This window comes from Chrysemys picta, chromosome 7 (genome assembly GCF_011386835.1).
Source record: "Chrysemys picta bellii isolate R12L10 chromosome 7, ASM1138683v2, whole genome shotgun sequence".
Lineage (NCBI taxonomy): Eukaryota > Metazoa > Chordata > Testudines > Emydidae > Chrysemys > Chrysemys picta.
In genome coordinates this window covers 81,551,837-81,576,238 of record NC_088797.1, presented here as the reverse complement: position 1 = coordinate 81,576,238, position 24,402 = coordinate 81,551,837, and the positions used below count along the sequence as shown (strand labels likewise).

The following is a 24,402-nucleotide window of genomic DNA, read 5'->3' as shown; positions in this document are numbered from 1 at the left end:
ATCTCTCGTGGAAGGTGGCCTTCCTAGGGGTGATCACGTTGGCCCGACGTGTCTCAGAGCTCAGGGCCTTAACCTCAGAACTCCCCTGTACGGATTTTCATAGGGATAAAGTCCAGCTCCGCCCACACCCGACGTTCCTCCCGAAGGTGGTCTCTGCCTTTCATATGGAGCAGAGAATCTTCCTTCCCATGCTCTGTCCCAAACCCCACTCCTCTAGCGAGGAACGCCGCTTCCACACGTTGGATGTGCATAGGGCATTGGCTTTTTATCTGGATCGGACTAAGCCGTTCCGGAAATCCTCTCAACTCTATTGTCTTGGCCGAGCGGGCTAAGGGGCAGCCTATCTCCACCCAATGTCTCTCCCGCTGTATCACCTCGTGCATACGCACGTGTTATGATTTGGCAGGGATTCCCCCACCACCGATTGTAAGGTCACACTCTACGAGGGCTCAGGCCTCATCAGCTGCCTACGTCGGCCATGTCCCTATCCAGGACATTTGTAGGGCGGCCACATGGGCCTCAGTTCACACATTTACTTCGCATTACGCGATCGTCTCCCAATCTAGGGACGCCGCCGGGTTCAGCAGGGCGGTACTTCATCCCGAACCATTGTGAACTGCTACCCACCTCCAACAGATACTGCTTGGAATCACCTACTGTGGAATACACAGGAGCAATCACTCAAAGAAGAAAGGACAGTTACCTGTTCCATAACTGGCATTCTTCGAGATGTTGCTCCTGTCTATTCCACACCCCGCCCTCCTTCCCCTCTGTCGGAGTTGTCTGGCAAGAAGGAACCGAGGAAGGGGGGAGCCCGTAGCTCCCCTTATAGCGCGATATACAGGCACCACTCCAGGGGTCACAGCGGTGCTCCCCCAGTATGGGTACTGCTAAGGGAAAAACTTCCAGCACCGGTGCACATGGCGAGTACGCACACCTACCGTGGAATAGACAGGAGCAACACATCTTGAGAACGCCAGTTACGGAACAGGTAACTGTCCTTTTTCACATGGGAGTGTTGCTCTTTTAAGACTTCTGAAAGCATGCTCCACACCTCATCCCTCTCAGATTTTGGACAGCACTTCAGATTCTTAAACCCCGGGTCTAGTGCTGTAGCTATTTTTAGAAATATCACATTGGTACCACCTTTGCGTTTTGTCAAATCTGCAGTGAAAGTATTCTTAAAATGAACATGTGCTGGGTCATCATCTGAGACTGCTATAACACGAAATATATGGCAGAATGTGGGTAAACAGCAGGAGACATACAATTCTCCCCCAAGAATACCACTCACAAATATAATTTAATGCATTATTTTTTTAACGAGCATCATTAGCATGGAAGCATGTCCTCTGGAATGGTGGCCAGCGCATGAAGGGGTATACAAATGTTTAGCATATCTAGCACATAAATTCCTTGCAACACCGGCTACAAAAGAGTCCATGTGAACACCTGTTCTCACTTTCAGGTGATATTGTAAATAAGAAGGAGACAGCAGTATTTCCCGTAAATGTAAACAAACTTGTTTGTCTTAGCGATTGGCTGAACAAGAAGTAGGCACTAAAGTTTTTTGCGTTTTGTTTTTGAGTGCAGTTATATAACACGCACAAAAATCTACATTTGTAAGGTACACTTTCATGATAGAGATTGCACTACGGGACTTGTATGAGGTGAATTGAAATATACTATTTCTTTTGTTTATCATTTTTACAATGCAAATATTTGTAATAAAAATAATATAAAGTGAGCACTGTACACTTTGTTGCAATAGAAATCAAAATATTTGAAAATGTAGAAAAACATCCAAAAATATTTATTTTCCATTGGTATTTTATTGTGTGATTAATCACGATTAATTTTTTTAATCGTGATTCATTTTTAGTTAATCGTGTGAGTGAACGCTGATTAATTAACAGCCCTAATATTTATTTAAAGAGCAGTCAGTTGGTTTGCCAGTCGCAATAAACATTCAGCCTTTGCCTTACTTGAAATTTTCTTTTCTTTGGCAGCTAGTGGTATTACTCTCCAGCCACAGGGTTAACGCTCTTCAATGCCAGTTCCTCTCACCTGTACCTATATCAGCTTTGCCTCTACAGCACTTCTCAAATGCAACCAAGTGATTCTACACCTGTATGTGAGGTTTTGCTGGATTGCTTCACCCGAGTCTGGACTACAGGGGTGCAATCTGGAGAGTGTACCAGTGTGTTGTGCTCTGATTCCCCAGTGTGCCCTACTAGTGTGCACTAAATGTTTCTTAGTGCACAGAGTTGTAGTCCTGTTTTAAACAAGAGTGTATCAATGCATGCTAGCATGGTCTGTATGGGGAAGTTAGAGCACTAGCACAAATCAGATCCGATTAGTACAGACTCCAGGGACATGTAGACAAGTCTGAAGATTCATGAGATTTATGACATTAAAAGTTTGCCACTATAGTCTCAATAGTGTATGGCTTCAGTAGCTGGCAAGTTAATCCACTCCACTTTTTTCCTTTTCTTATTCCATCAGAGATTTGATTCTACAGCATCAATTTGCATATATAGCCAAGGGTTTCAGTCTAAAGGACTTCCTGCCCTCTGGCTAAGGAAGACATACAGAGAGAATATTTCCTTGAGAATGACTGTCTCCCCCACAGAAAATTCTGAGAAGGACTGAATATAGCTTGTCAGGGAAGCTAATGCATATGGTGAGACAAAACAATCAGCAGCACTTCTTTTGTAATTTTAGCTTTAGATGAGAACCTGACCCGTAAAAAAAAATAAGTCTTCCTGTTTGAGTCTGAATTGTTGATTCCACCAATTCTGCTGGCTTTTTCTCAGTCAGTCAACAAGACCTTTGTCTTATAAAGGTTGAGCTTCCGCCAGCTAGCTATCATTTCAATCTTACTGGATGCTGAGGGAAGCCTACCAACTCCACCAGTCAAAAGTGTGATTTACAACATCTAGAGGTAAAAGCACACTGCAGCTTGCATTGCCTCAATATCTTCACTATTAGCCTCATATACATATTGAAGAGGAGGGGTGATGAAAAAGAAACATGTGGCACTCTACATGAAAGAGCTCTTGAAATAGAGGTACAGTAGTTTAATACTATCCTCAGGGTCTCTTGAAGAGAAAGTGGAGCCACTCAGGAACAACTTTATGTCCCAATTAATATCAGCATGCATATGAACAATACCATGTGGTCAGGGGTTGCAAAGGCAGATGATAAAGATAGAACTGGCAAAACACCAAAGGAGATTATTAACCAACAAGATGACTGCAGTCACTGAACCAGTGCCATTCCTAACGTAAGCTTGACAGGGAATCAGGAAATCGCATAACTCCAGGTGTTGCCAGAGTTGCCTTACCACCACCACTTTAATAATCTTACATTAAAATGGGTAATTCAGGACTGTACAATAATATGATGCTCTCAGTACCAAGAGGTGGTTTCCTGAGCAAAGGCTTTCACAACCTGTTCTTTAAGAAAATACTGGTGTCTGGCCCTCCCGAAGTAAGGTGTTGACAAACTCTTCTAATTAACATCACAGGATGTTCTCAGATGGCGATATGGGTCCAATTTGCATGTTATAACTCAGTACTCCCAAGTGCTGATAGATCCTTAATGATGGATGCTGGCTGAAATTTGAGCAGGAAAGACTATACCATCACCAGACATAGTTCTTACACTATATAAGTAATCCAATCCTAGCCAAATTTTAGAAGCCTGACTTGAGAAATAGACTGGAAATTCCTCACCGCATTTTATACTTGTAAGTATACTTACCTTATACTTGTACTGAAACTAAGTATAGACAGTGAAGACTCAAAGTTGTTCACTACGCAGAATCTGCTTTCACTGGTAGGGACTTTGAGGATGTTATGGATGAGACAAATACTCTTCTTCATACTTGGGCAGAACAGTGGTATGATACCCTCTTAGCTTCTTAGCAGAGACTGTCCTAAGCAGAGCTCTAACATTTCTCTTTCACTGTAGCTAAACAGATTAGTCATTGTGTTGCAGAGTCCTGCAGACTCTTGCAGCTTCTGACATGAAAAAGGAGTCATCTGATCAATTGTGCATGGCAGCTGCTTGAAACTTCTTGAGCACATTCGGCAAACACACTGCACAAAACGTTTTGTTGTCTTTATATAACACCTATCAATGCATCTTTGGGCTTTTGATTTAGAAAACATTTCTCACAGACCTACCCCAAGTTCCTTTTGTGAGTTAAGAGTATTCCTCTTGTGTTGGGGGTCACGTGTTGGGAAATTTAGTGGAGTTGTAACTGTTCTTCCAAACTTACTGCCTCACTATGTGTGTGCATGCTAGATCAAGGCTGTATTAAGGCATAGACACAATAGGCTCATGCCTATGGACACCTCTTCTGGAGTCTTGTGATGAGGGCAGAATCTTTACTTTAATCTTTTTGAATTAAGTTTTAAGATCTCAGAGTTGCAGTGAGAAGTTTGAAATGTAACTCAAGGGTAACTAATGCCAGCATGCCTGTCTGATTCTGCAGACAGCCTGAAATTATAGCTCTGAAAGATGTGAACTGTCAACACTACACCACTCTAACAGAAGACTCCATAGCAACAGGAAAAGAATATAACGGGTCTGGCCTACCCACCCAAGCCAATTTTTTTTAATGAGTGTCTCATTCAAAAAGGCGAGATGAAGTTAAGATAATAAAATGGCCCTACTGGGGCAGACCAATGATCCAGCTAGCCCACTATCCTGTCTTCCAATAGTGGCTGAGGCCAGATGCTTCAGAGGGAATGAACAGAACAGGGCAATTATCGAGTGATCCATCCCCTGTCATTCAGTCCCAGCTTCTGGTAGTCAGAGGCTTAGGGACACCAAGAGCATGGGGTTCCGTCCCTGAGCAGCTTGGCTAATTGCTATTGATGGACCCATCCTCCATGAACTTACCTAATTATTTTTTTAACCGAGTTATGCGTGTGGCCCTCACAATGAGTTCCACAGATTGACTGTGCATTGTGGGAACAAGTACTTTCTTTTGTTTCTTTTAAACCTGCTGCCTATCAGTTTAATTGGGCAACCCCTTGTCCTTGTGTTATGTGAAGGGATAAATAAATAACACTTCATTTTTCACATTCTCCACAGCATCCACTAAGTCATTTTTTCTAAGATGAACAGTTCCAGTCTTTTTAATCTCTCCTCATATGGAAGCTGTTCCATACCCCTAATCCTTTTTGTTGCCCTTCTCTGTACTTTTTTGTATCATCTGCAAACTTTGCCACCTCATTGTTTACCTCTTTTTTCCAAATCATTTATGAATATGATGAACAGTATTGGTCCTATTATAGATCTTTGGGGGACCCTGCTATTTATCTCTGTCCACTGTGAAAGCTGACCAGTTAGTCTTACCCTTTGTTTCCTATCTTTTAAGCAGTTACTGATCCATGAGAGGACCTTCCATCTTAGCCCATGACTGCTTACTTTGCTTAAGAGTCTTCAGTGAGGGACCTTGTCAAAGGCTTTGTGAAAGTCCACGTATACTATATCAACTGGATCACCCTTGTCCATGTTTGTTGACCCGCCTCATAGGCTTCCAGTAGATTGGTGAGGTATGATTACCCTTTACAAAAGCAGAGTTGACTCTTTCCTGACATTCCATGTTCATCCCTGTGTCTGATAGTTTCAACAAATTTGCCTAGTACAGAAATTAGGCTTACCAGCCTATAATTGCCAGGATCGCCTATGGAGTTTTCTTAAAAATTGGCGTTATATTATCTATCTGCCAGTCATCAGGTACAGAGGCTGTTTTAAGGGTAGGTTTTACCTACCACAATTAGCAGTTCTGCAATTTCATATTGGAGTTCCTTCAGAATTCTTGGGTGAATAACATCCTGTCCTGGTGACTTATTACTGATGGATGTAGCAATTTGTTATAAAACCATCTCTAGTGACATCTTAATCTGGGACAGTCCCTCAGAATTGTTATCTAAAAAGAATATTTCAGGTGTGGGAATCTCCATCATATCCTCTGTAGTGAAGACCAATGCAAAGAATTCACTTAGCTTCTCAGCTACTGCCTTGTCTTCAGTAAGTGCTCCTTTAGCACCTCAATCATCCAATGGCTGCATGGATTGGTTGACAGACTTCCTGCTTCTGATGTGTCATCCCCTCCAAATCGAGAAATATTTTTGGGGGTGTTGATGGGTGGGATGGAAAAAGTTAGCAGTAAGTCTTAAGAAAATAGATTAGTATAATTATGGCTGTCTCTGTATCGGTGCACCAGAGAAAGCCAAAAGGGCACTACTCCAGCACAACCATGCAAGAAGCTGCTATCATCTGTTTACTTGCACAATGAGTGCTAATGTTTAGGGAGTTAGCTAAAGCTGTGGGGAGTGGTGTTTGGGGTTGTTTGTTTTTGTGCACATTGTCCTAAAGGTGATGTATTCAGGAAAATGGGCATAACTGTGCCATTTGCTTGCCTTGGTCCTGCTCCTTGTGTCAGGTTTTGTTATGTCTTACACAGCACAGTACCTTCTCCGCAGTAGCTGGATGTCAGTATGATTTTTCTCCCCTTTCCTCTGCCTCTTAACCCATAATTTAACCCTATTAGTGTTTCATGTGGTAAAGAACCACCTGAACATTTAGCCAAACTTCGGGGCCCTATGGGTTGTTTCTGTTAGGAGGAGAAATTAATGATGGAGCCAGAGTATCTTCGATGCAGTCCTGTTTCTGAAAACAGGAGGAATCAAACAAGAGAGAGTTCTTTGCTCCAAGTTCCCTTCAGCCAACACTCAGACCAAAAGCGCACTCTCTCTAGACTATTCCCAGGGCCATGTTCTCAGTGTTTGTTCAGGTTGTGTCTGGCTTTCTGTTTCATCTGTTAGTTTCTTTGGTGTTTCTTCTGCTTCTCTCACTCACGCACCCCCACCTCATCTACTAAAAATAATATCCATCCAAACCCCTCTCACATAATTCATATTCCTGAATGACTTCAAATGTCTTTGTTTTGGGTGATGTTATGTACCTGTGTTATGGTATGGAGGCTGCTATTGTTTCACCAAGAAGCTTAACTGTTTCTCACAGCTGTGTTCAATGAAGGGCAGCTTTTACATTCATCAGCTTCAATGATACTTCAGTCAACATGCAAGGACAGAGCCTGCAGGGTACTTTACAGAATCCAATAAAGTAATTCTTAAGATAAAGGTGAAATATACTTGATAATTTATTACATTATCTTTTAAAATTCAAGGAGACACATGCCTGTCCTTCAAAGAATTTTTTTTTCTTTTAAATTGTTTTTAATTGTGACACAGAATGTATAGGAAAGCAATGATCGAAAGAGTTGGAACACAAAATTACCAGCCTGTAATTAAGGAGGAAACTATCAATGAGAAAAATCTGTCTTTCTTAAAAGTATCATAGTTATAGGAAAAAATTATTTAAATGCTTACCAAAGTTTTATAAGGTTTTTTAAACAACATGTTTTGCTAACTTCTCTTTATAGGATGCTGTACAAAGTCAGATTTCAATATTTGAATTACATGGTGGGAGTGAATGTTAAGATATATATTATAATTTGAAGATTTGTTTCTTTAGCATAAGTCTGCACTCTGTTCAGTGCTGGCCTGTTCTGAGTATTTTTAAAGCTCTTACAGAGTTATTTTATTTTGTTTTTTCCTCTTGTATGCTTTGTGGTTTACTTTGCATAATTTAAAATAGTTTCTCTACAGATTCTCATGACATTATAAAATCAGCTATCTGAAATGCAGTTAAGGTTTCCTTGTACTAGTAAGAGAAATTCTTAATAGCTTGTCCCTTTACAACATAGGAAGGGAACAAATAGTTTCCAACCTCATTTCCAATTCAGGATAATATACAGCCAGCTTTCATTGCAGTCCAGCTTTTTGGGAGCCACAGACTAGCTCAGTAGAATTGTTCTTCTGTTTTAGAGTATCTGCCTGTAATTAAAATTGAAATGGAAATAAACAGTGGAACAGGAGATGATAGTGGAGGACCAGCTGGAGTCTTTGAATCCAAAATTTAGGAGGATTCTAGGGTTCTCTGGAATATTTCTGAGGTGTGCAATCTGGGAGCAATTTAACGATGAAAGAAATGAGACAATGGTATTGTGAAAAGCATCAACAATGTAAGAATAGTCTTTACTCAACATGTCTACTTAAATTTTTTTTTTCCATTTCAAACTCAGCTTTTTAAAGCTCATTGTAATGACCTAAGGTGGAGTAGTGGATATGGGAGGGAAAGAAAAGTAGTGAATAAAATGAAGTTTAAGAAAAATCTTCTGTGGTTGGCAATTTGTTTTCTGTATTCTTCCCTACAGTGAGTTAAAAGCCAGAGATGTCTGGTGGTATTGCTAATCTCGTAACTGATTTTGTTTGAGAAATTTTGATTATAACACAAATTGAGTAAATGGTTGTCTTTGATTCCTTATTTATTCATGACTAGTTAATTAGTAATAGTTAAACCCCTTAACTTGAAACAGCTAGCCTCTTAGCCAAGTACAAAATTCATTTAAAATTTAAAAAAATCATGTGACCCTCTGTATTACTTAGGGCTGGTCTATGCTACGAGGTTAGGTCGAATTTAGCTGCAAATTTAGGTTGATTTTATAAGCAATGCGGCTACAAAACCAACCCTGTTCCGTTAACCTAAAGGACTCTTAAAATCAACTGCTGTACTCCTCCCCGACAAGGGGAGTAGCGCTAACATCTACCTTCTTGGATCGAATTGGGGGTAGTGCAAATGCAGCCTTGTGCAATTCGACAGTATTGGCCTCCAGGAGCTATCCCAGAGTGCTTAAATGTGACCGCTCTGGACAGCACTTTCAGCTCTGATGCACTAGCCAGGTATACAGGAAAAGCCCCAGGAACTTTTGAATTACATTTCCTGTTTGGTCAACGTGGCGAGCTCAGCAGAACAAGTGACCGTGCAGTCCCAGAATCTCAAACGAGCTCCAGTATTGAGTGAACGGGAGACACTGTATCTGATTGCTGTATGGGGAGAAGAATCTGTGCAGGCAGAACTCTAATCCAGCAGAAGAAATGCTGATATATATGCCAAAAGCACACAAGGCATGGTGGACAGAGGCTACACTATGGAGACCCAGCAGTGCCGTGTGAAAGTTAAGGAGCTCAGGCAAGCCTACCACAAGACAAAGGAGGCAAACGGTCGCTCCGGGTCAGAGCCCATACATGCTGCTTCTATGATCAGCCGCATGCCATTCTAGGTGGGGACCCTACCAGTACCCCACCACTGTCCGTGGACACCTGCAAGGGGGGAGTCTCATGCAACACGGAGGAGGATTTTGTGGATGAGGAGGAGAATGCGCAGCAGGCAAGCGGAGAATCCATTGTCCCCGGCAGCCAGGACCTTTTCATCACTCTGGAGCCAATATCCTCCCATGGCGAATTGTACCCGGACCCTGAAGGCGGAGAAGGCACTTCTGGTGAGTGCACATTTGTAACTACACTACAGGAGTTAAAAGCAATTGTATTTAATGTTTGATTTGCCCTGAAGAATTGGGATGCATTCGCGGCCAGTACAGCTACTGGAGAAGTCTGTTAATGTGTCTAGGGATGGAGCGGGAATCCTTCAGGGACATCTCCATGAAGCTCTCCTGGAGGTACTTTGAAAGCCTTTGCAGAAGGTTTCTGGGTAGGGCTGCCTTATTTCGTCCTCCATGGTAGGACACTTTACCACGCCAAACCATTCGCACATGTTATGAAGGCGGAAGAAGCCAACACCGCGTACCCTTTGGCTTACCATGGCTGCCTGGAAACCGAATTCTGTTGCCCAGCCATGTGTGATGTCACCATACCGGCAGGCGCTCAATATAAAAGGCAAAATGTGACCTTGTACCTACAGCAGACAGCACATGTGTTTTGAATTGCTTGATTCACTGTAAAAGTTTCCCTTTTGTTCTCAGAAATGTATCTTCTTAAATTGTACTCTCCCTTTTTACCTCCCCTCCAGGTGCAAACCTTTCTATGCTCCCTGTATCAACTCCATCCCTGAGGTTTTCGCAGATTAGAAGGTGAAAAAAACGCACTCGTGATGACGTTTTCCGAGTTCATGCAGTCCTCCCGCACTGATAGGGTACAGCTGAATGCATGGAGGCATTCAGCGGTAGAGGCCAGGAAAGCATACAGTGAGCATGATCAGAACATGCAGGAGGAGATGCTGAGGCTAATGGGGGAGCAAATAGACATGATCAGGCGTCTGGTGGAGCTGCAGGAAAGGCAACTAGAGCACAGACCCCTGCTGCAGCCCCGTGTAACCGCCTGCCCTCCTCGCCAAGTTCCATATCCTCCTCACCCAGATGCCCAAGAATGCGGGGCGGGGGAGGAGAGGGCCGGGCACCTAGCCACTCAATGGATTCAAAACAATATGGACTTGATTTCCTTTGCCAGCTGTTGTTGAAATGGGGAGGGAGATTGGCTTACAGGGAAGTACATTCAACGAAGGGTGCGGTTTTGCATCAAGAGAAACACACACAACTCTCACACCGTAGCCTGGCCAGTCATTATACTGTTTTTCAAAGCCTCTGTCAAGGCTGGATCCCCACTTTGAACTTTAGGGTACAAATGTAGGGGCCTGCATGAAAAACTTCTAAGCTTAACTACCAGCTTAGCTCTGGTTTGGCTGCCACCATTTCAATGGATTCCCTTCCTGGGAAACCTTGAAAAAACCTTCACCAAATCCCTGGTGAAAACAAATCCAAACCCCTTGGATCTTAAAACAAGGAGAAATTAACCATTCCCCCTCCTTCCTCCCACCAACTCCTGGTGAATCAGTTCCAACCCCCCTGGGATCTACAACAGGGAGAAATTAACCATCCCCCTCCTTCCTCTCACCAACTCCTGGTGAATCAAGATCCAAACTCCTTGGATCTTAAAACAAGGAAAAAGCAATCAGGTTCTTAAAAAGAAGACTTTTAATTAAAGAAAAAGGTAAAAATCATCTCTGTAAAATCAGTATGGAAATTAACCTTACAGGGTAATCAAACTTAGAGCTCAGAGGACTCCCCTCTAGTCTTAGGTTCAAAGTACAGCAAACAAAGATAAACACTCTAGTAAAAGGTACATTTACAAGTTGAGAAACAAAGTAAAACTAAGACGCCTTGCCTGGCTATTTACTTACAAGTTTGAAATAGGAGAGACTTGTTTAGAAAGATGTGGAGAACCTAGATTGATGTCTGGTCCCTCTCAGTCCCGAGAACGAACACACTCCCAAACAAAGAACACAAACAAAAGCCTTCCCCCCCCAAGATTTGAAAGTATCTTGTCCCCTTATTGGTCCTTTAGGTCAGATGCCAGCCAGGTTACCTGAGCTTCTTAACCCTTTACAGGGAAAAGGATTTTGGAGTCTCTGGCCAGGAGGGGTTTTATAGTACTGTACACAGGACAGCTATTACCCTTCCCTTTATAGTTATGACAGCCTCTCTGATGTGCAGCGCGCCTAGCTGTGCTCTTCTAATCGCCCTGATGTCTGGCTGTTCAAAATTGGCTGCCAGGCGATTTACCTCAACCTCCCACCCCACCATAAACGTCTCCTTACTCTCTCAGATATTATGGAACACACAGCAAGCAGCAATAACAATAGGAAGATTGGTTGCGCTGAGGTCTAACCTACTCAGCAAACAGCGCCAGCGGGATTTTAAACGTCCAAAGGCACATTCTACCACCATTCTGCACTTGCTCAGCCTACAGTTGAACTGCTTCTTACTACTGTCCAGGTTGCTTGTGTACGGCTTCATGAGCCATTGGAGCAAGGGGTAGGCTGGGTCCCCAAGGATAACTATAGGCATTTCAACATCCCCAACGATAATTTTCTGGTCTGGGAAGAAAGTCCCTTCTTGCAGCTTTTCAAACAGCCCGGAGTTCTTAAAGATGCGAGCATCATGCACCTTTCCCGACCATCCCACGTTGATGTCGGTGAAATGTCCCTTGTGATCCACCAGCGCTTGCAGCACCATTGAGAAGTACCCCTTGTGGTTTATGTACTGTTTGGCAAGGTGGTCCGGTGTGAAGATAGGGATATGCATTCTGTCTATCGCCCCACCACAGGGAACCCCATTGCAGCAAAGCCATCCACTATGACCTGCACGTTTTCCAGAGTCATTACTCTTGTTAGCAGAAAGTTACTGATTGCTTTGGCTACTTGGATCACAGCAGCCCCCACTATAGATTTGCTCACTCCAAATTGATTCCCGGCTGATTGGTAGCAGTCAGGCATTGCAAGCTTCCACAGGGCTATCGCCACTCGCTTCTCAACTGTCAGGGCAGGTCTCATCTTGGTATTCCTGCACTTCAGGGTGGGGGAAAGCAAGTCACAAAATTCCATGAAAATGGCCTTATGCATGCAAAAGTTTTGCAGCCACTGGGAATCATCCCATACCCGCAAAATTATGCGGTCCCACCAGACTGTGCTTGTTTGCCAGGTCCAGAATCAGGATTCCACTGTATCAGCCAGCCCCAGTGCCACCATGATGTCCCAATTGCCACAGCCCGTGCTTTCAGGAATGTCCATGTCCTCATCAAAATCCTCCTCGTGCTGGCGGCTCCTAGCCAGGCTCTGCACATACTGCAGGATAATGCGTGAGGTGCTGACAATGCTCCTCACAGCAGTGCTGAGTGGAGTGGCCCCCATACTTGCCGTGCTATGGCGTCTGCATAGATAACCCGGGAAAAAAGGCGCAAAATGATTGTTTGCCGTTGCTTTCAAGGAGGGAGGGAGGGGAGAGTGACGACATGTACCCAAAACCACCCGCAACAATGTTTTTGCCCCATCAGCCATTGGGAGTTTAACCCAGAATTCCACTGGGCAGCGGGGACTGTGGGATAGCTACCCACACAGTGCAACACTCTGTGAGTTGATGCAAGGCATGGTATTGAGCACGCACTCGGCCGACCTACTGCGCTTAGTGGGGATGTATATGATGACTGTATAAAATTGCTTTCTAAAGATTGACTTCTATAAAATCAACCTCATTTCGTAGTGTAGACATACCCTTACACACACACACACAGAGACACACACACCCTTTCCATTTTTCTTTTTGTTTAAAAATAGAGCATAAGAAAAACTGTGCCATGGTTCTCTTTAAAGACTATCTATTTTTACAATGAAACAGTTATGTACTTCCTTGTGGGACATGAGGACTCAAAAGCTCTTCTGCTGACTGTGCTTTTGATTGTTGGTTCTGTCTTTTCAATAGTGCATTGCTGTCCTCAAAAGAGGGGTGATGCCTCTGAACATAAAGACTTAATGTAATATCTTCTTTGAAAATAAAGGTTGTCCGTTTTTTCGTTGGAAATAAGTATTTCATCATCATGTTAACATACACATACCTTACAATGGATACTTCAGTCTGCTTGCAGCTTGAGGGCAGAAACAGACCAGGCAGTCATGGGTAGTAGAAAAATTCTCTTCCCCTGGAAGTTCCTTGAGTTAAGACAACTTGCACAGCTAGGATAATTCTATCCTACTTTCCTAAATTAGAGAATGAATTCTCTATAGGTGGAAGAAGAAAACAATAGTTACTTAAAGCAGAGCATGTGGATTTTCCCCCCTAATGAAATAAACTCAAATGTCAATTTCTTTCTGTGTTTTGGCTGATCCCTTTCTTTGCAGGAAGCTGTATTTGTGGACCTTATTATTCAAAGGAAGGAAACTTGAAGGTAAGCATGAATACATTTTCTTTTTCACAGATTTAGGACAAATCTGGCAGTCTCTCCTGGGAAAAATTAAATGTATTCTCTTACACAGATATATTACTATTTTTAATTAGAAAAGTAGTTCTAAGCACAGTTGTACTTCCTTCTCAAAATCTGCTCATCTTGTATTAATCAGGAAGTATTCTTGCCTCCTTTCTCTCCCAGTCCAGCTTTTGAGAAAGAGAACCTGATGTTTGTAGTGAGAGTTTAGGCTTTTTATTCAGACAGGACTAAAAGGGTGTGTGTGACTCATTGTTTGAATTTCTTGACTGATCAAAAATAGGTCACCTTTTTTGCAGGTTCGGCATTCTAAGTGAATTTATTGCAAGGATCTTATATGGCTGTGAGGTAAAGGAGGATTTTGCACATTAGAGGTTTAAGACTTACATAACTAGATCCATTATTTTCTTGAGCTGAAAGAAAACTCTGACACAGAACTATAAATCGGTAAAGTGGAAGTCACTTCTTTTATTCCAATTTTAGAGATAAAATGAGTAGGGGTTCTTGTCTGTAATTTTTGGCTGCAGAGTTCTTAGTTCATTAATAATGTACCTTCTTTGGTTTTTATCTTCTGGTCATTGCTTGTTAGATTCCTTGAATTTGCATTGCTAAACTCCATATCAAACAAGGAAGATGTTGGATTTTTTTACTTGTAAATTGGGATACTTGAATAAATCTACTTGCAGTGCAGATTCCCTATTTATTACTATTTTTTGTCACTAGTTGTCTAGGAAAATCTCATTTGGAATACTACATACCTAATGGAACCATTTTTACAAAAACAAAAAACAAAAAAATTGAACATGCTCAGTGCAGAAAGAATCTTCAGAGAATTAGCTGCCAGTTCCCCACAAATCTCTCCCAAATCTCTCCAAACTGTGATTTTGAGAGGCTTATAACTTAGCTAAAAGTGGGCAAAATTTCCAGTCTGTTATAAAATATGAAGGCACTAGAGCTTCTTAATGAAACAGTTGTACTAATTTTTTAACTTGGACAAAACAGTATATTTTTCTCTGATGAACGGCTGAATATTTTTTGCTGACACTTCAACATAAATTAACTCAGCCAGAGGCAGATGCTCAGCCTCGAAAATTTCAGCTCAGGCACTTAAAGTTTGGTAAAGTTTTATAGATCACTGAAATCAAGGTTCTATAATGGAAAGTATATAACTACAGGGCTAGCCAGGATTTCCTCACATAGTACAAAATTATTCATATTTTGATTATATAGTTTGAAGATGAATGAATGTATAAAAATAAATAACCTGTTTGGTGAGAAATAGTTACATTGCCATCTGCCCCCCTTTTCCTTTTCTGAAAGGAGAAGCTGTGTTTATCCAGCAAGGTCTCTGTTATGGAAAAGTTGATAATGTTATATTATTCGGGAGCTTTTAGAGTGATATCTTCATTACTTTCCAACTTCACGTAAGAATAAATGAATGAGGTTCCAATCCTGCTTTCAACATTGCACTGACACAATGGATTGTTTGTCCAAAATCACACCCCCTGTCCTGTGGGTTTCCATTATTTTTAATAATAGCATCAATCTGAGCTCCTTCCTGAGAGTACTGTTCCTAGAATTTTTCTTTACAGGACCTTACATCTTTTCTCTCTGTCTTAAAGAGATTCCTAATCTTTTATACTGGAAAGTAGGAGGTGATGACACATCTGGTCTGCCTGCCAGTCAGTTAGCAAAACAACTCTGCACCTCCATGACACACATCCTCAAGATGATTTTAAAGTGGCCAGATGACAGTCTAGGGGAAAACATTGATAAGAAAGTTAATAGATCTTCTCAGATTTTAGTCTGACCCCAGAAACTAGACTTTAAGTAGTTAGAGTTGTATGAGGCCAAAGGCTGCTTCAGAAGAAAAGTGCAGTTTCATTCATAAAGAATAGTTGCAATTCAAAAGTCTTGCTTTTTGTACAGAAAAGAATAAGGGCCTTGTACCTTCCTTGGAGTTGCTGAAAACTGGATGTCTTTGGGGTTGGGCAGAAAATAAGATCTCCAAAGATGAGTGAATATTTTAAAAACAATCTGTGCACCAAATTGAGACTTGAGTACGAGGCATGGGTGGCCATCTTAATGGAAGGAAAAGTGTCATGGCAGGAAGAGGTTGGCCCCAAATATATTTGAAGGACAACATGGATCAAATGTCATTAAGCTCTCACACTCAAATCTGGTTGTTTTAATTTTATTTTTTAGAAAGTTAACAAGTTTACAACGCCTTGCTATGTAAAAACACAGCTATTTCTAGAAGAACTCTTATTATACATACTTCATTTCAATATTACAAATATGTAAAATGTATTATAATGAAACATGTTCATAATAAATAATTCACTTCAAATTCTAAGTATCACTGCTTCCATAATTGCATTTAACTAATACCTGTACAAATGTATGTTGGTCAGGAGTTATTGGCTTATCTTTGATTGCTTTATAATTACATGTATGCTTTTTGACCCAAGTGGCTAGTTAAAGTTTGGAGCTCCAGGGATGTTCCAATTGGGAGTAGAAATTGAGGTCCAGTATTTTCTTTTATGCAGTCTTATCTGTTTTCAAGGAATTTATAAAGTCTTGTGTTTCCAAATGCAGGAAGAACCAGAAATGGGATGGCTTCTTTGCTTATAGCCCCAAGCCTCTTAAGGCAGCACCAGACCCAAAACCTCTTTCTAGGCCAATGGTCCCCATCCCCAAACTTTTTACCTCATGCACCCCCTTAACCTTGTCCGTGTGCCCAACCCCCAGCCTCCACTGCCCAACTCAGATAACTCTGGGCCTTGGTAGCCTGGAGGTGGGGGAAAGATGACCGAGACACTCCTCCCCGTCCACAGAACTGCTCTGCAGCCACTATTCTAGCCTGTTGTTCCCTCCCTCCAGCAGCCCCCTGAACTATGACCTATCTCTGGTAAGGCAGAAGGGTTAGAGGATTTGTGTGATGTTTAAGTGGATCCTTGTCCTCTTGTTCTAGGTCCATTGCTTGATAGCATTTAGGAAGCCCCCACTTTAGTGCCTTCTCTGGCTCTGTTTGGATTCGTACTGGTTATGGCCAAATCAAAGAAAAGGTTGAAGGGGTATTTCTCTTGTTCGGCAATATTTCCAGAATCTGATGCGGATATGTGATGCCTGTTTTTTTTCCCAGTGGAAGCTCACCTAAATCAATATGAGGTGGTGGTCTGTGATTTCACCAACCAGAACCAGCAAATCCGTGTAAAGATGAGAATGGTAGAGAGGAAATAAGGGAGTGGTGAAGCAGGAGGTTTGGATGGAACAAAGTAGGTGGAGAAAAGGGTAAGCAGACAGACATGGGTGAAGATATGCAGGAGAGAAGGATTTCATGATATGGAGAGACAAGAGGTGATCAATCAGAAAACTCAAAAGGAATGCCGAGAGATGGAGGGGAGGAAGGGGATTGAAAGGTCACTAAAGGAGACATTGAAGAAACAGTCAGTAAAATAGGAAGGAGATCCAAGGGAACACAGAGGCATGGAAACCAAAAAAGGATCAGTCATGTCCAAGGCAGTTGGTAGATCAAGAAGGATTAGAAAGAGGTGCCCTTTTGATTTAGTTAGTGAGTCGTTCGTTACCTTTGTGAGGAGTGGTTTTACTGGAGTGGAGAGGACTGAAACTATCTTTAAAAGGAATCATCAGATAGTCAGAGAAGGGGGTTTGCCTTGTTTTCATGTAAATATGCTCCCTGATTTTGGTGACAAAGGAGAAGGGAAAGTTTGAAATGGATTTGAGGGGCTCTTGTTTTACATAGTATGTTAAATCTGAGAGGGCAGGGACAATAAGACTGAATGTAGAGGGAAAAGAACTTGGTTAGAGAAGAGAAAGTGAGGGGAAATAGGGAATCTGAAATGGTATTTGGTTGGAAGGGAGGGGGTCATGATGACAGTTTGAAAGTTTAGAAGCAAAGCGTAGAAGAGAACTTAAGAGTTAATGACAGAAATGTGAAAGAAAGGAAACTGAAATATGAGGTGAGAGAGCTGAATATTTTCAATTTTGATTTTGAAGAAGTCGAAATCCTGATCAGCAGGATAAAAATGGGAAGGAAGAAGTGAAAGAAGGGTTTGTGGAAGAGAGATGGTTGTCAGGGGTTGGCAGCATAAAGGTAAACTAAGCAGTGAGAGGGGTTTAGAAAGAGTTAAGTGAGAATTAGGGTAGGTCTACACTACGAAATTAGTTCAAATTTATAGAAGCCGGTTTTATTGAAATCGGTTGTATACAGCCGATTGTGTGTGTCCACACAATAAAATGCTCTAGGTGCTCTAGTCGGCGGACCGCGTCCACAGTACAAGGCTAGCGTCGACTTCCGGAGCATTGCACTATGGGTAGCTATCCCACAGCTATCCCACAGTTCCCGCAGTCTCCGCCGCCCCTTTGAATTCTGGGTTGAGATCCCAATGCCCGGATGATGCAAAACAGTGTCGCGGGCGGTTCTGGGTACATGTCGTCAGGCCCCTCCCTCCCCCGTCACAGCAACGGCAGACAATAGATTCGCGCCTCTTTACCTGGGTTACCTGTGCAGACAACATGGAGCCCGCTCAGCTGAGCTCACCGTCACCATATGTCCTCTGGGTGCCGGCAGACGTGGGACTGCATTGCTACACAGCAGCAGCTGCTAACTGCCTTTTGGCGGTAGACGGTGCAGTAGACTGGTAGCCTTCATCGGCGATCTGGGTGCTGGCAGCCGTGGGGCTTGCCTTTTGGCAGTAAATGGTGTATTACGACTATTAGCCGTCCTATTACAAGTCGGGTCATTGCACGTTAGCAGAGTCTTCCCCGAGCAGCCGATTGTGCAATAGGCCTGAAGACCATCGTCATACGCCGCCCCGTATTTGCTGCCAAGCACCCAGAAAGATGCCGAGGGCTATCAGTCACGCTGCACCGTCGTCTTAAGATGTAAAAAATAGATTTGCTCTGTATTCATTTGCTTCCCCCTCCCTCCATCGAATCAACGGCCTGCTAAGCCCAGGGTTTTTAGTTTAATCTTTGGGGGGAACATTCTGTGTGACAGTTGTTTGTGTTTCTCCCTGATGCACAGCCACCGTTCTTGATTTTAATTCCCTGTGCCTGTACGCCATGTCGTCACTCGGCCCGCCCTCCCTCCTTCCCCTAGTCCGTCAGATACTACGTTTGCGCCACAGCTCAGAGAGCCGAGAAGCGGTTCGCGCCTTTTCTTTGAATTCTGGGTTGAGATTCCAATGCCCGGATGATGCAAAACAGTGTCGCGGGGTGTTCTGGGTACATGTCGTCAGGCCCCTCCCCCCTCGTCACAGCAACGCAGACAATAGATTCGCGCCTTTTTACCTGGGTTACCTGTGCAGACAACATACCACGGCAAGCATGGAGCCCGCTCAGCTCAGCTGAGCTCACCGTCACCATATGTCCTCTGGGTGCTGGCAGATGTGGGACTGCATTGCTACACAGCAGCAGCTGCTAACTGCCTTTTGGCGGTAGACGGTGTAGCATGGGTGATAGGCATGGGGCTGGCAGCAGTAGGGCTGCATTGCACCATCCCCTTGCCAGGCGATGGTATATTATGACTGGTACCCGTCGTCATCGTATTGGTGTGGCTGTCAATCATGGCCACCTGGGCAGACATGCTACTGTTTCGATGATGATGGCTACCAGTCGTAATATACTATTTTCTGCCAATTGCCTAGTATTGTCTGCTAAGCACCCAGAAGAGGCCGAGGGCGATGCTGGGTGCTGGCGGACGTGGGGCTGGCAGACGTGGGGCTGCATTGCTACACAGCAGCAGCCCCTTGCCTTTTGGCAGATGATGGTATTTTATGATTGGTATCCGTCATCGTCATACTGGAGAGGCTATCACTCATGCTGCACCGTCGGCTGCCAGCTTAAGATGTAAAAAATAGATTTGTTCTGTATTCATTTGCTTCCCCTTCCTCCGTGAAATCAATGGCCTGCTAAGCCCAGGGTTTTCAGTTTAATCTTTGGGGGGACCATTCTGTGTGACAGTTGTTTGTGTTTCTCCCTGTTCCTGTACCTGTACCCCATGTCGTCACTCGGCCCTCCCTCCCTCCCGCCCTCCCTCCTTCTCCTGGTCCATCAGATACTACTTTCGCGCCTTTTTTCTGACCAGGCGCCATAGCTAGCACTGGGATCATGGAGCCCGCTCAGATCACCGCGGCAATTATGAGCACTATGAACACCACGCGCATTGTCCTGGAGTATATGCAGAGCCAGGACATGCCAAGGCGAAACCCGGACCAGGCGAGGAGGTGATTGCAGCGCGGCGACGAGAGTGATGAGGAAATTGACATGGACATAGACCTCTCACAAGGCACAGGCCCCAGCAATGTGGAAATCATGGTGTCACTGGGGCAGGTTGATGCCGTGGAACGCCGATTCTGGGCCCGGGAAACAAGCACAGACTGGTGGGACCGCATCGTGTTGCAGGTATGGGACGATTCCCAGTGGCTGCGAAACTTTCGCATGCGTAAGGGCACTTTCATGGAACTTTGTGACTTGCTTTGTGACTTGTGATGTTTAAATGCCTATCGTGATCCTTGGGGACCCAGCCTACCCCTTAATGCCATGGCTCATGAAGCTGTACACAGGCAGCCTGGACAGGAGTCAGGACCTGTTCAACTACAGGCTGAGCAAGTGCCGAATGGTGGTGGAATGTGCATTTGGACGTTTAAAAGCGCGCTGGCGCAGCTTACTGACTCGCTCAGACCTCAGCGAAAAGAATATCCCCATTGTTATTGCTACTTGCTGTGCGCTCCACAATATCTGTGAGAGTAAGGGGGAGACCTTTATGGCGGGGTGGGAGGTTGAGGCAACTCGCCTGGCCGCTGATTACGCGCAGCCAGACACCAGGGCGGTTAGAGGAGCACAGCAGGGCGCGGTGCGCATCAGAGAAGCTTTGAAAACAAGTTTTGTGACTGGCCAGGCTACTGTGTGAAACTTCTGTTTGTTTCTCCTTGATGAACCCTCCAAACCCCCCCCCCCCGACCCGGTTCACTCTACTTCCCTGTAAACCAACCACCCCACCCCACCCTCCCCTCCCGCTTGCAGAGGCAATAAAGTCATTTTTTTTAACATTCATGCATTCTTTATTAGTTCCTTACAGAGGTAGGGGGATAATTGCCAAGGTAGCCTGGGATGGGTGGGGGAGGAGGGATGGAAAAGGACACACTGCATTTTAAAACTTTAAGTCTTATTGAAGGCCAGCCTTCTGATGCTTGGGCGATCATCTGGGGTGGAGTGACTGGGTGGACGGAGGCCCCCCCCACCGTGTTCTTGGGCGTCTTGGTGAGGAGGCTATGGAACTTGGGGAGGAGGGCTGTTGGTTACACAGGGGCTGTAGCGGCGGTCTCTGCTCCTGCTGCCTTTCCTGCAACTCAACCATACGCTCGAGCATATCAGTTTGATGCTCCAGCAGACGGAGCATTGCCTCTTGCCGTCTGTCTGCAAGCTGACGCCACCTATCGTCTTCAGCCCGCCACTTGCTCTGTTCTTCCCGCGATTCAGCCCGCCACCTCTCCTCTCTTTCATATTGGGCTTTTCTCATCTCCGACATTGACTGCCTCCACGCATTCTGCTGTGCTCTATCAGCCTGGGCGGACATCTGCAGCTCCGTGAACATCTCGTCCCTCGTCCTACGTTTTCTCTTTCTAATGTTCACGAGCCTCTGCGAAGGAGAAACATTTGCAGCTGGCGGAGGAGAAGGGAGAGGTGGTTAAAAAAGACACATTTTAGAGAACAGTGGGTACACTCTTTCATTACAAGGTCGCATATTTCGGCTTGCAGGCAGCCATCGTAGGCCACAGTGTTTTGGCTTTTTTAACCTTCTTAACATGCGGGAAAGGTTGCAAACAGCAGCGCATTTCCCATATCAAGGATGAATTGGGTTGTCCATTTAAAATGGGGTTTCAATGTAAAAGGAGGGGGCTGCGGTTTCCCGGTTAACATGCGGCACAAACACAAGTAAACCCCCCCACACACACACACACGATTCTCTGGGATGATCACTTCAGCCCTCCCCCCACCGCGTGGTTAACAGCGGTGAACATTTCTGGTCAGAAGAGCAGGAACGGCGCCTCTGAATGTCCCCTTAATAAAATCACCCCATTTCAACCAGGAGAGCTTTCTGGAGATGTCCCTGGAGGATTTCCGCTCCATCCCCATACACGTTAACAGACTTTTCCAGTAGATGTACTGGCCGCGATTGCCAGGGCAAAGTAATCATTAAACACGCTTGCTTTTTTTTGGTAATGTTTACAAATAGTTACAAAGTTACACTCACCAGAGGTCTCCTGTGTGCCCTGAGGGTCTTGGGTGAGTTCGGGGGTTACTGGTTCCAGGTCCAGGGTCACAAACATATCCTGGCTGTTGGGGAAACCGGTTTCTCCGCTTCCTTGCTGCTGTGAGCTACCTACAGTACCTCCATCCTCATCTTCCTCGTTCCCCGAACCGTCTTCCCTGTGTGTTTCTCCAGTGAGAGAGTCATAGCACACGGTTGGGGTAGTGGTGGCTGCACCCCCTAGGATCGCATGCAGCTCCGCGTAGTAGCGGCAAGTTTGCGGCTCTGCCCCGGACCTTCCGTTTGCTTCTCTGGCTTTGTGGTAAGCTTGCCGTAGCTCCTTAATTTTCACGCGGCACTGCTGTGTGTCCCTGTTATGGCCTCGGTCCTTCATGGCCTTGGAGATCTTTTCTAATACTTTTCCATTTCTTTTATTGCTACGGAGTTCAGCTATCACTGCTTCATCTCCCCATATGGCGAGCAGATCTCGTACCTCCCGTTCGGTCCATGCTGGAGCTCTTTTGCGATCCTGGGAGGACTCCATCACGGTTACCTGTGCTGATGAGCTCTGCGGGGTCACCTGTGCTCTCCACGCTGGGCAAACAGGAAATGAAATTCAAACCTTCGCGGGTCTTTTCCTGTCTACCTGGTCAGTGCATCTGAGTTGAGAGTGCTGTCCAGAGCGGTCACAATGAAGCACTGTGGGATAGCTCCCGGAGGCCAATAACGTTGAATTCCGTCCACACTACCCCAATTCCGACCCGCAAAGACCGGTTTTATCGCTAATCCCCTCGTCAGAGGTGGTGTAAAGAAACCGGTTTAAAGGACCCTTTAAGTCGAAAGAAAGGGCTTCGTTGTGTGGACGTGTCCAGGCTTAATTCGGTTTAACGCTGCTAAAGTCGACCTAAACCCGTAGTGTAGACCAGGCCTAAGTTTAAAGCTGTGAAAGTTGGCTTAGTTGTGAGACATTTGGCAGTTGTATTCAGTGGTATAAGAACAGATAAGTAGAGAATGAAGGGGAAGAGACAAGATTGTACCTGACCAACGCCTTTGGGTCCATACCTCACCATCACATCTTTGCCACCCTGGGAGAGTTCGGGATGCCAGAAACCTTCATCCAGATCCTCTGGGACCTCTACAAGGACTGCACCACTACCATCTGCGCCAAAGATGGAGAGACGGATGCCATCCCCATCCGCCGCAGCGTGAAACAAGGATGCCCCCTTAGCCCCATCATCTTCAACCTGTCCATGGAACCGCTCATCCGAGCCATCTCCAGCGGCCCGACCGGCTTTGACCTGCACGGCAAGAAAATCAGCATTCTGGCCTACGCGGACGATCTGGTCCTGACCGCGGACGACCTAGAGAGCTCCAAGGTATGCTAGATGCCACCAGCCGAGCTACTGACTGGATGGGGCTCTGCTTCAATGCGAAGAAGTGTGCAACTCTGCACATTGACAGCAGCAAAAGGGATTCGGTGCAGGCAACGGGGTTCCAGATCCAGGGTGAGCCCGTCATCCCCCTGGCAGAGGGGCAAGCATACCAGCACCTTGGCATGCCAACAGGTTTCCGTGTCCGGCAGACACCCGAGGACACCATCCAGGAGATCTTGCAGGACGCCGCCAAGATTGATGCCTCCCTGCTGGCACCGTGGCAGAAGATAAAGGCCCTGAACACCTTCCTGATCCCACGCATCTCGTTCACCCTAAGGGGATCTGCTGTGGCGAAGGTGCCCCTCAACAAGGCAGACAAGATCATCCGGAAGCTGGTGAAGAAGTGGCTGTTCCTTCCCCAGAGAGCCAGCAACGAGCTGGTCTACATCTCCCACAGGCACGGCGGCGCCAACGTCCCCCGCATGGGTGACCTGTGCGACGTCGCAGTGATCACCCACGCCTTCCGCCTGCTGACGTGTCCCGACACCACAGTAAGGAACATCGCGGCGAATGCCCTGCGTGATGCGACAGAGAAGCGGATCAGCAGAGCTCCCTCCAACCGAGACATCGCCATCTCCCTGAGCGGCTCCCTGGATGGGGAATTTGGACGTGTCAGGCGTGACATCGCTTCACTGTGGTCCCGCACTCGCTACGCATCGCCCAGGGAAGTGCATTGGCTGCCGCTGGGAGTGGTGCGAGGAGCGCCAGGAGCTGGGAGTCCGGGTGCCGCACATCAGGTCCAACGACAACACCATTGTCACCCTGAACGCCAGGGGCTTGGTGGAGAGGACTCTGAAGGCCGCCATCCACTTGCTGTACGTGGAAACCCTGAAGCGTAAACCGGACCAGGGTAAAGCCTTTGAGTTGACCAGCAAGTGGGACGCAAGCAACCACTTCCTTGCTGGGGGCGGCTTCACCCGTTTCGCCGACTGGCGGTTCATCCACCGTGCCCGGCTCAACTGCGTCCTGCTCAACGGAGCCATCCGCCACGGGAACC

The 24,402-nt window shown here is 45.2% G+C and overlaps 2 protein-coding genes across 7 annotated transcripts in view; one reads left to right on the top strand and one right to left on the bottom strand.

Moving 5' to 3' along the window:
- Window positions 1-24,402, top strand: part of JMJD1C (jumonji domain containing 1C) — a 348,731-nt gene that overhangs the window by 174,235 nt on the left and 150,094 nt on the right. The window lies entirely within an intron of this gene.
- Window positions 20,784-22,635, bottom strand: LOC135972744 (uncharacterized). Its single transcript, XM_065551893.1, has 2 exons — window positions 21,976-22,635; window positions 20,784-21,383 (listed from the first exon to the last, which is right to left on the bottom strand). Exons 1-2 carry the CDS (start codon window positions 22,514-22,516, stop codon window positions 20,920-20,922), a joined length of 1,005 nt encoding a protein of 334 aa, XP_065407965.1. The 5' UTR covers window positions 22,517-22,635; the 3' UTR covers window positions 20,784-20,919.

Bases quoted from the DNA above. Each gene is read 5' to 3' on its own strand.
- LOC135972744 (XM_065551893.1), bottom strand. From the start codon at position 22,516: ATGGAGTCCTCCCAGGATCGCAAAAGAGCTCCAGCATGGACCGAACGG. The intron at 21,384-21,975 runs GTGAGTGTAACT...CTCCTCCGCCAG, and splicing joins GGGCACACAGGAGACCTCTG to CTGCAAATGTTTCTCCTTCG.